Here is a 15,197-nt window from a genome sequence, read left to right on the forward strand (position 1 = left end):
CACAAGTCTCCTAACCAAGTCTCCGCTGACCACGACTCGCCTAACCACAACTCTTCTAGCCACAAGTCACATGACCACAACTTACCTGACCACAACTCACCTGCCAAGTCTGTTCACAGCTCTCCTGACCAAGTCATTGCTGACCACGACCACTGAGAAGTCATTTCATCCCTAGGTTTTTTTTGTTCAGGAGGCACCTTTTGTTGTACTACTAATGTGTCCTTTCAGCTATGTCTTCTCATGTATTTTAATGCCATCAATTTAGACTGAGTTGTTCTTTTGGTATTTAACTAATCTATTGCTCTCTGTTTGTTTACTTTGCTCTACTTTTTGATATCCATCAGGGCTTATATTTGCCCTCTTAATTCATAAATTCAATCTGAAAATTTAATATCACTCACAATAACTAAACAAAGAAAAACAGCAAAAAAAAACCTTAGGGTCTTCTTTGTGGACGAGCCCTTCATGTTAGTAGAACACAATGTTTTATTTTCGACCCCTAGAAGAGCATTCCCACCTATTAATAAATAAATATATTTTTCTTCATCTTCTTCGTTAAATAATATTTTCGGTTTTATCCCCCGTACTACTTCTTTATTCCATAATTTACCTCAAATGTTTTTTTCTTATACCTATTTATTTGTTATATTATTTGGGAATTAATTTTGCTTTGTTCACTATGATTTTAGTTAATTTTTAGCTAATTTTTTAAATATTAATTTAAATAATGTCATTATTTTAAAATAAGTAAAATATTAGAATTTGAGAGGTGATTTTGGGTTAGGATTGCCGGTTCTATTTATTTGATCTCGGCTCTGGGAAATTAGTGAAAATTCTACAAAATCAAATATCGAAAATTATATAACCATATGTTTAATATAATCCAACTTCATAATTTATAACCATTTTAAACACATTTGTAAATAACTTAACATGTTAATTGTATATTAGAAGTAAAATAAAATACCCTCCCGCTCAGCGAGGGTTAAAATAGTAGTTCTTATATACCAACGTCAGATAAAACAATTTTGACTAAACGCCTCAAACCAATTTTATTACTTAAACATGTTTATGGTTTTGGTAAAAGAAAAAGGGAAAGAAGAAAATGGTCAACAAATATCTCCCTCCTGACCCAAAACATTGAAAAAGAGTAAAGATTAAAAGACTATGTTTTACTTTGAAGCTTTATTTGTGATATGGCGGTTTGGACTGGTTCGAAGTTGCAGCAGTTGTCATCACATGTAACCGACCAGCTATCTCAGTGAAGGATGGCCGTGTCGTTGGATTAGGCGCCTAACACTCTTCCACATTAGTATTCTCCAGTCAGACTCACAGTAACTTGGTATAGCTTCACTATCCCACCTGCACTTGACCGTAGAGTAATTTAGACATGGTCGTGTCCCAGACCAAAAAGAAACGATCAGGCAAAATATACAGATAATTCCCCATTGGAAAGTTGGAAACACAACAACCGAGTCCAGAAGAAGAACATAACCTGATTAGAACCTCAGTTTCATTGAAAATCAGTCAAAGCATAACTCAAACTAAACCAAAACATTAATCTTATCAAACCGACCTAATGGTAATCGGTAAATACGCACCTATTATTGCACCATAGTGCATATTAGCATATGGTTCCTCTCTCCCTGTCTCTCTCCAGTCAGAATCTCCCACAAGGCTATACCAAAAGAGAAGACATCCACCTGCATGTGTAAACGAGTAATAACTCGAGTGGTTTCGTTTCCATTCTTTTTACTCACTATGAAACATTATATTTTTTACCTTCTCTGAAACTTTGCTGCTGCTACCATTTAGAAGCTCTGGTGCCATCGATGGAAGGGTTCCACGTACACCACCAGATACTAATGTATTTCTTTTAGTTTTCGACAAACCGAAATCACCAACCTAGAGTAAGAACAGAATATAAGGCACACAATCTGATGTTGTTCAAAAAAGCATCATACCATTGAAGCTTTTACCTTGCAGACCGGGCGAGAGGGATCTTTAAGGTTTACAAGTAAGTTATCACATTTCAAAATCGAAGTGAACAATGTTTTTGGCGTGCAAATATTTCAGGTGTCTGAAAACATAACACAAGGAAAAGCAAATAATCTCTTAACCGGCCACCAGAAAAACGTTATAAGAGAGATTTGTACCTATCTTTCCAGATTAAAACATGTCTCAGAGAGCCATCAACCATGAACTCTGTTACAGTAACTAATGTTCCACCAGGTCCATCTTTTACAACACCATAAAATGGAACCACATTTGGATGATGAAGCTTTGACAGAATTTCAGTCTATGAAATAGGAAGAAAAAAAAGAAAAATATATTGATAAACACATCCCACGAAGTATAACATATGCAGTATGCTCACGGAAAAATATGCAATGGAGAAATGCAGAAACACTCACTAATCTCTCTTGTTCCGAAGATCGACCAGCAAATCAACTCTTCTTTATCCTCTTAATGGCAACATCTGATCCTCTCCATTTGCCATGATACAGTGTACCGAACGTGCCAGAACCAAGTGCCTTTAGCTCCTCGAGAACATCATTCATAAATGATCTAGAAACAATTAAGAACAAAAGAATCAGACCAAGGTTAGAACTAGATCATTAATTTGATGTATGATTCTTCTAACATGTCCGAAATTTAAAAAAAAAAAAACACTGGCACATAACCTGTTCTCAAGTCAAATGCAATCAAATAAAGGTTCTACCAGGTATAAGATTTTAAAATCCATCATACCTGCAACCCACTTGCATCATAATCTGCCAAAGGCGAACCAAGTGGAGGAAGCTGAGCATTCCTTGTTTCTGTATTTTCATCATCCTACAAGTATTCATCCTCATTAGTACATGCTCGTTATGGAATCTTGTAATCAAATCTGCTATATACCTCATGTTCAAAATCCAGAGTCCTTAGATTCTCAACCATAGCACCAAACTCCTCACTCTCTGTGACCTTCATCTGTGCATCCTCGTCAGTGCCAGCAACATAATCACAATCTTGACCTTCATTCAGCTGAGGATCCACACTATTCTCTGCTGTAATACCATCTCTGGTCGTGATGCCGCTTGGTATCCACTCCGCTATCTTCCATGTCAGATGGAAAGCCTGGGGGAACATCTCTTACACTGAACTCTTCCTCGGCCAGTTTCCGAAAATAAGACCAGTTTTTAGGATCATGGTTCTCTACATTCAAACTAACACCAGCACCATCATGCTGATATGCATTGACGCCTGGAGGAATGTCCTCAGAGAGTGCCTTTGCAAATATTTCAGAGAGGATGTCTTGAGGGAACCAATCATTGATGTCAAACTTTTCAGTGAAGATGGTGAAGATGTACTTTTCAGTTACTGACGCTGATGGCCAGCGTTCGTAAGAAGAACAAGGCTATAGAGGATTGTTGGAGATCAACCCCAGTTAACTGCGAAGGGGCAACCCCTCGGCGCTCCTGACATCAAGCTCAGCTAAACTGTTTGCAGAAAGGCTGTCCAGTCTTTCAAGGGTTTAGTTGCTTCTCGATCCATCTTCTCAAAGACTTTCAGTGAACACGAAACCAAACCATAAACTCCGTAGAGATGCAAAATAGCACTACTCAGACAGCAAACCAGCCACAAGCCGTGAAGTTGAATCCCTTGTCTTGAACATAAAACCAGACGGACCACAACCTGTTACTAAAACTGAGCAATCACAAAGCCACTTGGCCCTTATACCAAGATCACACATCATCCGCAAAAAGATATATCCCTTCCCGGTAATCGAAGAAGCTTCGTTTCTCACAGGTAGAGTGCGTGGTTGATTCGGCCAAACTCTGTGTGCAAGTTTGTCAAAGTGTTTGTGTGTCGAACACAAAGACGAACCAATCCGTTGACACAAAGCGCATCCACACCTTTCTCCTCCGTGGCTTCTCTAGTGATCTGAGAGAAACCATCTTGGTGGAAACAAGTTAATTCGAGCGAGAAACTTCCACTCAGTCTGGTAACGTTTCTTCCACCTTTTTCAAACATTGCGATATCCACTTTTGTTTCGTCGGCGGTTCCCAGAATGATTTGAAGCAAAACAAAATAACCGGAAAGTCGTACCAAATATCGGAATTATATTGAACCGGTTTTAGTTGTTTTTTTCTTTGTCGTGATAAGGCCTAAATAAAGGTCGGCGACTTAGACTAGGTTTGTACGGGTATATAAATAATTGTGCTGTCATTCTTTCAGCCTCACTAAATCTAAATCTAATCGTCAGCTGCTCTGATAAAATAGATATGTGTGTTTTCTTTGCAAAAACGTTCTTAATAACATTTTTTTTATGAAAGACAAATTATATATAGTTGTGTTTGCGTGAAAGCTACATTCTTTTTTTCTTCTTCTTTTTGCCGAAGTATATTTTTTTTGTCGAAAGCTGTAATTTACCATACTATCTTATCGTTTACACATGTGAGAGTGATGGAACTCTTTGTAAGTGATTCAAAGGCTGTTTTGGTGTGTCTGGGAATAATTAATTAGCCTCATTTGTTTACTTAGTGTCTTGAGAATGTTTCTAGTTGCCGAGAGAACAAAAATATTGGGGGTGACTTGATAAGGAGGCTGTTGCATGTGTTTATCAGTCTCATCCTTGAATCTTCTCGTGTTTTTTTTTAATGTGTTGAGTTTCATTAGTTTATGTGTAATCACTTTGTTGTCCCAAACTTAAGATTTTTTTTTGTCAGATTGAGCTTATGTTTTGATTCTGCTATAATACGGATAACTATAATCGACTCGAAACTAAAATTTTCAATTTTGATGTTTTGGGTGAAACATTTTGGAAGGAGGAAGAGAGACCTTTTTGCCTCTATAATTGATTGGATCAAGCAAAAGGTAAAGAGTTGGTCAACAAAATTCCTCTCAACTGCCGGCAAGTTGGTTATGCTCCAGAGCGTGCTCTCTCCTATCTCTTCCTATTCTAAGACATGCTTCAAACTCCCAAATTCTTTGTGCCAGCGTATCCAGTCGGTGGTCACGCGGTTTTGGTGGGACAACAACGAAAGTACTCGCAAGATGGCTTGGGTTGCATGGGATAAAATAGCAACCCCGAAGGCAGTTGGTGGGCTTGGTATGCGGGATTTCATGAAGTTAAATGACTCTCTATTAGCAAAAATTGTGTGGAGACTGCTGTGTAACCCTGATTCCTTACTAGGAAAGATGTTGAAGGGGAAGTATTTCGCAGACAACAACTTTCTTCTTGCTTTAGAAACTACTGTTATCTCTCACGGCTGGAGAGGCATTTTGGTGGGGTGTGATCTCTTGTTGGAAAATATTGGATGGGCGGTTGGAGATGGGTTTTCTATCAACCTCTGGCAAGATCCCTGGCTCAGCCTTGACGCGCAAGAAAGACCTATGGGACCCTCTCCGGAATCAGCTTCTGCCTTGCTTGTGTCCGATCTCATGGTACCAGGAGAAAGGCGGTGGGACAGAAGCAAAATCCAACTACTGATCCCTGACTATGAAGAACAGGTCCTCTGTTTGAAACCAAGCCTCTCGGGAGCGTCGGACAAGATTTGTTGGTTAGGCTCGAAATCTGGAGAGTACTCAGCTAAATCTGGATACTATATAGTTGTGCAAGAAGACAATGGTGAAGAGACCTTACCGTTGTATTTCAACTGGAGAAGAAACGTTTGGAACTTGGACATTGCTCCAAAAGTGAAGCTTTCTTCGTGGAAACTGCTGAACGGGCCTTACCGGTTGGGGAAAGACTGGTCCAGCGACATATAAACGTTGATCCGACTTGTAAACGCTGTGGAGGCATATAATCTATCACTCATCTCCGATTATAGTGTCAGTTTGCTCAAAAGGTCTGGCTTCTCGCCCCCTTTATTACTGAGATGGATGTTAAAGGAATGCTAGATTTACACTTGGTCTGGCCCTCAGTCTGCAATAAAAAATGCTTACCACCTTCTGGGATTGTTTCGGGAGGACTCTTCCCCTGGATCGCGTGGGCTCTCTGGAAAGCCCGTAATAGATATGTGTTCGAAGGCTTACTGGCCTCGCCGGAAGATACTCTTTCCTCTGCAATCGTGCTAGCTCGGGAGTGGAGTGCCAATAGTAAACCAGAAAAGCAACTAAGCAATGGAAGAAAGTTTCACGAACTTCCACCTACCCATGGAGCTACGGTGGTGAAATCAGATGCGGCTTGGAACTCTGACTCAAAGACGGCAGGCATGGGTTGGGCCCTGCTTGCACAACCACAAACGCAATCTTTTCAAAAGGTGATGGAGTTCGTCTCCTCCCCCCTCATGGCGGAAGGCTTGGCGCTTAGAGAGGCGGTGGCTACCTGCCGAAGGCTTGAGTTGAAGGCATTGTGTTTTGAATCTGATTCGGCTCCGCTGATTAAGAGTCTCAACTCAAATCCCCGGACCCGGAGCTGCATAGCATTGTAGCAGATGTTCTCTCCTTCTCTGACATCTTCGATTATGTCTCCTTTGTATGGATTCCTAGAGCAAAGAATAGTTTAGCCGATGGGCTAGCTAAGAACGCCTTAAGTGTATCTGAACATGTGGTTGTTGTGGATGCTGTTAATGCTTCCAACTAACCTTCTCATTTCAATTAAATATGTGTTTCAAAAAAAAAAAGTATACAGTTTGGGTTAAGGGTCTAGGATTTGGGTTTAGGATATAAGGTTTAGGTTTAGGGTATAGGGTTTGGGTTTAAGATTTACGGTTTAGGGTTGAAAATTTAAGATTTCGGGTTTACGGTTTAGCTGGCGGCATCAGCGTTGTTAAAATTAGCATTATTCTTTTTTTTATAGTTATTTTTAAATAAATTTAATATTCGTTAATTAATTGTTTACATGGCATTTTGATTGATCCTAGAAGGAAAAGTGAATTTAAAGGTTCATAAGTTTTGTTCAGCAATTAATCTTTCTCACCTTATATTTATGGATGGTTGCTAGCTGATAGGCTTACTTGGTTTCAACATAAAGCAATCTTTTGCAAAGAAAATTTTAACGCTCTGTGTGTAATATCTACGTTTCTTCTCTATTGATACTACATGGCACATGCGCTTACCTGATCTTGTTATTTTACTAAAAGTTCCAAGAATTTAGCTTTCACTGAGTATAATCAGTATAATTTGAGTTTGTTTATGGCTTCGTCAATGGTTTATCAAGAGCTCGTAACTCTCCAAGGTGATGATGACTATGATTCTTTGTTAGCATCACTATGCTCCGTTGTTGTTGGCTATCGTTTTCTTCTAACCCGAGTTCGGTTTCCAGGTGCTTGAACCATTTCTCAACTTCATCTTCTTGGGAGTCTTGATGAGCCCTTGGAGCCAAACTGTTCTCAGGTTGTTGGAATGAATCTAAACCATTAATGAAACTCCATATTTCAGGATCTACACCAAAAGATATCTCCAGCAGCTCTGGTTTGTCTACCTCTTGTAACGTCTTCGTAACTTCGCTATGGCCTTCTAAATACTGAAACGTTTGACCTATCTGTACACCGTCTTCTTTGCTAGAAATCTTGGAGCCCCCAGAAGACATAGACGCATTAGGGGATGACTCTTGAGATGTCTCTTCTCTATTCAAAGAACCTTTTGTTGCCGCTTCATCACGATCGGCATTAAGGTTGGTGTTCGAGCTCAATCTTTTCTTGAGATGGGTATGCCACACATTCTTTATCTCGTTGTCTGTTCGTCCTGGCAGTTTAGAAGCAATCTTCGACCACCTGAAACGAAAATGCAGAAAAGATAGTCACCATCCAAAAACTTTGAGCCACACAAGACAATAACAAGATAGCACATACTTGCTTCCAATGCTCTGGTGAAGTTTAATGATGGTTTCTTCTTCCTCTACGCTAAAATTGCCACGTTTCACATCAGGCCTGAGGTAGTTAATCCATCGAAGACGACAACTCTTGCCACACCTCAACAATCCTTTCATTGCATGCATATATAATATAGACACAAAGAATCAGAACAAGAAGATGACAAAAAGCTTAAGGAAGACCAAGGCTTTAAGATCAGAAACATTACGTACCAGCTTGTTCTGGGAGAGATCTCCAATTTTCATGACCATACTTGTTAATGAAAGAGATGAGTTTCAGGTCTTCGTCGTAGCTCCATTGTCCTCTCTTCACTTTGGTTTTGTCACAACATGGCGCTCTTCCTTTGCCCATTCTCTCTACTCTCTCTCACATACACACGTTTGATATTTTTTTTACCAATATTTATACAAAAAATTGGTGTGTGATCCTGACTTTTAAAAACATGTTATAATAAAAAAAAACAATGACAATGGTCAAATCAGATTTGTTTAAATTAATTACTATCAATATTTGTGGTTGAATATTCCTTCTTTTCTGTTCCAAAAAAAAAAAAAAAAAAAAAAAAAAAAGAATATTCCTTCTTTTCTAATTATATACTTCCCATTTATATGTCAAAATAAATAGTAATTATGTTATAAATATTATCTCACATTGAATTATAAATATGTTTGAAACTTCAATATTGAGTCTCACAATTCCTAGTCAATCTAAAACATCTTAAAATGCCTCTGATATATCCTTGTGATTATTATCGTTCTATAAAAAGAATTGACTAAGCTTGTATAGTAAACTTGCGCAACTTATATTAGTTAATAACTTAATATTAGCTTATAGTAAACTTTGAACTTTGACTAACTCAGTATGGGTCATTAAGTCTTTTCTAAGTCAAATCAGAAAGGACCATAACGATTTTTCTGTCGATGGCTACCAACTTTTGAAAACGTTTCCACAGAAAAAGAGAAAAAAAGCGGATAATTCATAATTTCATATAAAAAACTTAACTCATAATTGTTTTTCTCTATGCTTTTGAGATAATTGATCTACCAAACGAGACGCAAGTATGCTACTACCTTTAGGCCGTCATGTCATGTTAGGAAATGCAGGCCCGTGCCTCTTATAAGGCAGCTAAAGCATTAGCTTTAGGCCACAATTTTTTTTTAGGCCACAATTTTTTTAAAAAAAAATTAGGCCACATCTTCTATTTTATGTACAGTACTTTTCATTTTATTTAGCTTGATATAAAACCATGGATACTTGTTAACAAATCTTCTTCTTTATTTCTTCCTTCATATTTTTAAAAAAAATTTAATCTTCTTCTTTATTTCTTTACTTAGTATGGAAAAATCTTAAATCTTGTTAATAAGTTGATTAATAATTAGTTATAAAGTGCTTTTGAATTGAATTTTAGAATAACAATGGTTGTTGGGGGGTGGTATTTATGAAATTATTTATGTTCGGAGATCGAACTTCTAAAAATGGCACTACAAGCAGAAGTTAAAAGAGTTGCTGAAATATTGAACTCTATGAAAGTAATGGGAGATTTTAGTATAACTCATGGATTGTTTATCAAATATGTTAGCAATTCTTTTTCAAAAAAAATATATGTTAGCAATTCCAGTTTAGGTTGCTTCTGCAGAATTTGTTTTTTAAAGTTGAAGTTGATAAAAATATTTACGATTTACTATATGTCACAAAAGAGACTGAATGGGAACTAGCTAGAAGATGTGTTTTTAACAAATAAAAATTTATTAGGGTTACATTTGAAAAAAATGCTTCAGGCCACCAAAATGTTTGGGACGGCACTGAGGAAATGTACTAGATAAATAAATTTGAATAAATCATTAGTCTCTAAAAGAATAGAAGCATAAATTAGAATTTGACTGGCTAGGGTTTTAAGAAACTGTGAATGCGTAAATAATTTTCTACAACCTCATTTACGTATAAACAACAAAGCAAAAAAAAACCTAGTAAATATATATATAAGCTCACAAGATAAATCTTTTCACAGGTCCTTAATTTTTTTTTGAAACACAACTGTCATTAAAATAAAAAGATTTTAAGCAAGAGCAAAGCCCTCACTTGATACAAGTAGTACTTGTTTTGCAAGCATATCAGCTGCTCTGTTTTCTTTCCTAGAAATTCAATCAAACGAGATAAATTCAAAATAGTTCACAATGCAGCGAATATCCGCCACGACTCCATACAAGTAGAGTGTTTCTATTCTTGTTGCTATTAATAAGCAGCGATAAATCAGCTAGATATTTCAAGTTCCGGATTCCCAGGTCCTTGCATTTCAGAAGCGCTGATCTAAGTGCCAATCCTTCTCCCATGAGAAGTGAGAACACATGTTGCTCCATTACCGCAAATTGTAGTACTTCTTCATGTCTTGTGATGGTCCATTCTAAGCCAGCCGTCGACTCTCCCTAGCGCCAAGCTCACAGGTCCTTAATTAATATAAGGAAGTCCAATAGACTACAACTAATCTTTAAGAACTTTTATAATTTTGTATTTTATTTTTTTATAAAGCCCTACCTGCTGCCATTTTAACCAAACAACTATTACCTTTAGTTTTTATTAGAAATTTTTTTTTAATAGTAGACTTTCCCCGATTTAACTTCTATATAGACTCAAATTTTCAAGCATGATCAACTAAAATTATGCTGACAAAAAAAAAACTAAAATTGCAGTCATGCATCCAGTTTATGGCTTTTGTGTGAAGTTGAGGTGGCATATATCAAATCTCAAAACAGAAAATTTATGAAGGATGTATAGAATTGAATGTTACTAGTCATTAAAAAAATATACAGATCCGATCATATTTGAACCCACTAAGTGTTCCCCAATTCTAAAATGAACCTTTCAACACTAAATTACCTTGAGTTGGTTAACCAGTAAAATCAATAGAAAGTGGGAGGACGTTGCAGATGTCCGGGACGGACACTCCCTCCTCTCTACGTTCTACGTAGGCTACTTGGATCAATCGCTTACTTAACATACAGTTGGTTTTCATCTCTCATAGAGAGTTCAATTTAATAGTGAGGTTATGGTTTATATTTATTTGAGTCGATATTCAAACTTGCATGAACAATATACATAGTTTTAAGAGTACCCAATTATCTGTCATGACTATTTCATGACATTAAATTTAAAATAAATATATTGGATCTTGAACGAAAAAAATCAATTTAAATTACTGGATTGAATATAAATGTCTTGCTACAACAGTAGATTACATCTATATATAATTAAGTAAGATCTATTATAGGTTTCAATTGTTTGGTGAACAACTTACGAAACGTTATTTAAACTTGAATCAATTAAGTTTCACTGAAAGAGAAACTTTAGTAAACTAAGTTGAAAAATGTAAGAAAGTTGAACTGTCACAATGAGAAAAAGAAAAAAATATTGTACTATATCTTAACTTTCCCTTATATTTTACATGAACTTTTTCTTGTGTAAATATGTTGTAGTTCGGTGAGACACTAACAATGGTCTTGCTGAGACACTAACAAAGATATTGTACTATATCTTAAAGAGAAACTTTAAAGTTCGGTGAGACACTAACAAAGATATTGTACTTTATCTTAAAGAGAAACTTTAATGTTCACACTTTGGTCGCAATTAAACAAGATATTGACTGCCAAACAAAATCGTCTGTAGCAAGAACCATATTTTATTGACTTTTGTGTTAACAATGGTCTAATTGAACAAGTTATCCGTACCTTCACATCAGAAACCAACTATACATTAACTATCTGAATGTGTAACAATAAAAAGATCTTTTGATACAAAAAAGTTCTAAAATTGAATGTATTTGTAATGATAAGCAAACAACGTCGTCTTCCATGCTCCATCCTTTCCCTAAAACCCTATTTGAATGTATTAGATACAAAAATATTTTAAAACCTTCTGGTTCTTTCGGTCTCTCACTTTTGGTGGGCTCTTTCATGTGACTTCGTCAACCTCTTCGTTTCAACTATACTCAAGCCGAGGATTCTTGAAGTTTTTGTTGTCTCGTCTGATGGGTTGAGGCTCACTAGAGCCTGGTCTAGCGTCACCTCTCTTCCATGCTCCATCATTTCCATCATCCATGTCTCGCCTCCTCCGTCCTCCAGATCGTTTAAGCTCGGTTTAAAACGATATCCAAGATCCATGCCATCAACCACTACAAACATACCTTCTCTCACAACAAGCTGTAAATTTGGTGTCCGATGTAGGTGGAAATCCACTCCGGCGTCCATATTTGAACCATCTGTTTGTGAACTTGGCGTCCGATGTAGGTGTGAATCCACTCCGGCGTTCAGCTTTGAGCCATTTGTTTGTGAATCTGGTGTCCGATGTAGGTGGGAATCCACTCCGGCGTCAAGATATGAGCCATCAAAAGCTAGTAAGGTCATGTTGTCGGCGCACAACTCTCACTTCCTCATTTATTGTGGAGAGTACTTCACTACCATGTCTCCTTTCTATGATTGGAGAAAATTTCTCGGATTTTTTTTTGAGTTTTAGTTTCAGTTTATTCATCGGTTTGTTACCTTGTGGAGAAGTCTGTACGGAGTCTGAAAGTGCAATCGAGATTACTCCAGTTTTTCTCGTTGGTGAAGACTGTTTCTCAACGTCACTTGTGACTATCTCTCAGCTGTCTAACTTTGTCTGGAAGCTTTATCGACGCATTCAAACCTGGTGTTGAATTTGTTGTCAACTTTATATGAAGATTTATCATACTTGTTTTTATTGGCTATTGTAGTTTATAAATTGTTTTCATGTAGATGTTTAATTCCCTCATGGCTAATGCTATGTAGTCCTTGAATTTGAATTTAACGGAAGTTTGTGTTTCAAAAGCAAACAACGCATCCACGCATTATTTATTTTTTGATACGCGCGTTCACTATTGGTCATTTTAAAGTAATCTAAGAAACTCAAACGTTCAATACTATATATATACAAGAAAAATATAGTTGATTATGTGCATGCTCATGTTTTCATATTTTCTGGGTTAATAGTGACAAGCTACGCTGCGTCTCAAAACAATATGATTGATAATACATAATTTGGATGACAGGTGATTAACTCAAAATCTCTTTATAAAATGTCATATAGTGTAGAATCAGATATACTTGAGTCGCGTCTTAATTAGTTAAGTATGATATTTTATTTGATTGAACAGAAATGTGGGTGATTAGTGTTACCAAATCATCACATAACGATGTGTTCGATGAATTGAAGACTGATGAAAATTTATAAATTAACCCCAATATAGGTACTTAATCTTGTAATTATATAAAATAAAAATGTAAACATTATATGAGTTGCTTGGTAGAAGATTTGCTTAACATGAGTGATGGCTTAATTTTTCAGTGATTCATGACTACCTAACCTATCACCCATAAGGTCCAAACACAGGACTCCATTATTTCTAATCCGGAAATGATGCAGCATCATCTCCATCTTTGGCGCCAACTTGAAGACATTCAAATATTATGTTATGTTTCGGTTTTCCATAGCTTTCCTTTTATTTTTGTTTTCCTTTTAAGAATAAGTTTATGTTAACCTTTTCCTTTTAGGGTTTGTCTAAAGGAAGGGCTATATAAGCACCTTTGATCTCTTTGTTTTAGATACGTTTGATTTTAATAAGAAGAGCTTTGCTTTTATCCCTTGTTTAGATTTGATTAAATTCATCAAAACAGGAAGTTGGTCTCAAAGAGCTATCGAAAGAAACCTTTGATCGATCCAAGAACAGGTCTCGAAGAACCCTAAATTCTTAGATCGACCGTTCACCCATTCGTACGCTGCGCCAGGTTGGTATCAGAGCTTTGCTACGCTCCGAAACTTTCTCAACCACTACGATGGTCCGAAAAACTCGTACTCAGCAATACGTTGAGGACGATGATATCCCAGCTACTCAACAATCAGTTAATGAGCTTCAGGCTCAAGTCACAGAACTTGTTGCTGCGGTAGCGGCGTTAAATACGCAGAACACCGCCCCAGCCCTTCGCAACAGACGAGGCACACGACCGCTTAACCAGGACGACTCAGAGGAGGAAGATGACGGCGATGACAATCCGTTCGCTCCTCTCCAACGAACTCAACAAAATCGCAACAACAACAACGACTCCGACTCCGATGACGACGCAACCAACAACTCGTGGAAATCTAGTTTCAAAATTGAGATTCCAGAATTCAAGGGTTCAACCGTACCAGAAGAATTAATGGATTGGTTTGTCACCGTAGAAGAGATTCTTGAGTTCAAAGAAATACCATTGGATCGTTGCGTCCCCTTTATCGCAATACGGTTCCGAGATCGTGCAGCTGCATGGTGGTCTCAAACCAAAACAACTCGCAGTCGTTTAGGGAAATCAAAGATCTCTACTTGGGCTAAACTCAAAAAAGAGATGCAGAAAAATTTTTTACCTTACAATTACGATCAACTAATGTTCCAGAAACTGCAGAGCCTTCGACAAGGGAGTCGAACCGTGGATGAATATGCAACAGAGTTCTTTAAGATGATCAACCGTGTGGAAGTACGAGATTCCGAAAAGCAACTTGTCATGCGATTTATAGGAGGACTACGTCAGCAGATTCAATTCACCTTGAATCTTTTTCAGCCACAGTCCCTTTCCGAAGCTCATCAACAAGCTATAACAATAGAGAACCAATCTCGTATGGGTTCCCAACCTTGGGGTTCCACCAGACAGAGCCGTCCTACAACAACACCAGCAACCATAACCCCATCTGATGCCACCGTCAATAAAGCAGAGACAGCAATTGTCCCAGCAAACGCGGCACAACAGGCACGACCTGGAGGGCTACGGTGTTTCACGTGTGGAGAACTTGGCCATCGTCAATCAGCATGTCCAACACGTCAGCGTCGTGGGCTGCTCTTGGAAGAAATAAACGACGATCAAGAACCAATTTTTGACGACGAACCCGAAGACGTTGAAGAAGTATACCCCGATACAGGACATCTCCTTGTCGTCCGACGATCGTGTCTTGCCCCTAAAGCCGACGATCAATACCCACAACGAAATAGACTCTTCCAGTCTCGGTGCACAATCAATGGGCGTGTCTGTTCGTTTGTAATAGATTCTGGTAGCTGTGAGAACGTTATAGCAGCGGAGGTAGTATCCAAGCTAGATATCAAAGACGAACCACATCCCACGCCCTATAAACTCGCCTGGCTACAACAGACTCACGATCTCTTTGTCACTCGCAGAGCATTGGTCACTTTCTCAGTGGGTAATATATACAAGGATCAGGTTTATTGTGACGTCGTCCCTATGGATGCCGCGCATTTACTCCTTGGCAGACCTTGGGAGTTTGATAGAAGAATTATCCACGACGGCTTCCTCAACACTTACAGCTTCACCTTCGATAACCATAAACTCGTTTTGAAACCAT

General features: G+C 37.8%; 2 protein-coding genes across 2 annotated transcripts; one reads left to right on the forward strand and one right to left on the reverse strand.

The window, feature by feature from the left end:
• Window positions 1–1,018: 1,018 nt before the first annotated feature.
• On the reverse strand, window positions 1,019–8,188 carry LOC103872438 (transcription factor MYB58). Its single transcript, XM_018659797.2, has 6 exons — window positions 8,015–8,188; window positions 7,782–7,911; window positions 1,980–7,703; window positions 1,783–1,905; window positions 1,602–1,703; window positions 1,019–1,362 (listed from the first exon to the last, which is right to left on the reverse strand). The coding sequence occupies exons 1-3, from the start codon at window positions 8,151–8,153 to the stop codon at window positions 7,121–7,123; spliced, it is 852 nt and encodes a 283-aa protein (XP_018515313.1). The 5' UTR covers window positions 8,154–8,188; the 3' UTR covers window positions 1,019–1,362; window positions 1,602–1,703; window positions 1,783–1,905; window positions 1,980–7,120.
• On the forward strand, window positions 5,865–6,419 carry LOC103872637. The gene has a single exon (XM_009151069.1). It carries the CDS (start codon window positions 5,865–5,867, stop codon window positions 6,417–6,419), a length of 555 nt encoding a protein of 184 aa, XP_009149317.1.
• Window positions 8,189–15,197: the final 7,009 nt, after the last annotated feature.

The sequence above is a fragment of the Brassica rapa genome, chromosome A06 (assembly GCF_000309985.2).
Source record: "Brassica rapa cultivar Chiifu-401-42 chromosome A06, CAAS_Brap_v3.01, whole genome shotgun sequence".
In the NCBI taxonomy this organism is placed as follows: Eukaryota; Viridiplantae; Streptophyta; class Magnoliopsida; order Brassicales; family Brassicaceae; genus Brassica; species Brassica rapa.

Bases quoted from the DNA above. Each gene is read 5' to 3' on its own strand.
- LOC103872637 (XM_009151069.1), top strand. From the start codon at position 5,865: ATGGATGTTAAAGGAATGCTAGATTTACACTTGGTCTGGCCCTCAGTC.
- LOC103872438 (XM_018659797.2), bottom strand. From the start codon at position 8,153: ATGGGCAAAGGAAGAGCGCCATGTTGTGACAAAACCAAAGTGAAGAGA. The intron at 7,912-8,014 runs GTACGTAATGTT...ATGCAATGAAAG, and splicing joins ATCTCTCCCAGAACAAGCTG to GATTGTTGAGGTGTGGCAAG. The intron at 7,704-7,781 runs GTATGTGCTATC...TTTTCGTTTCAG, and splicing joins CACCAGAGCATTGGAAGCAA to GTGGTCGAAGATTGCTTCTA.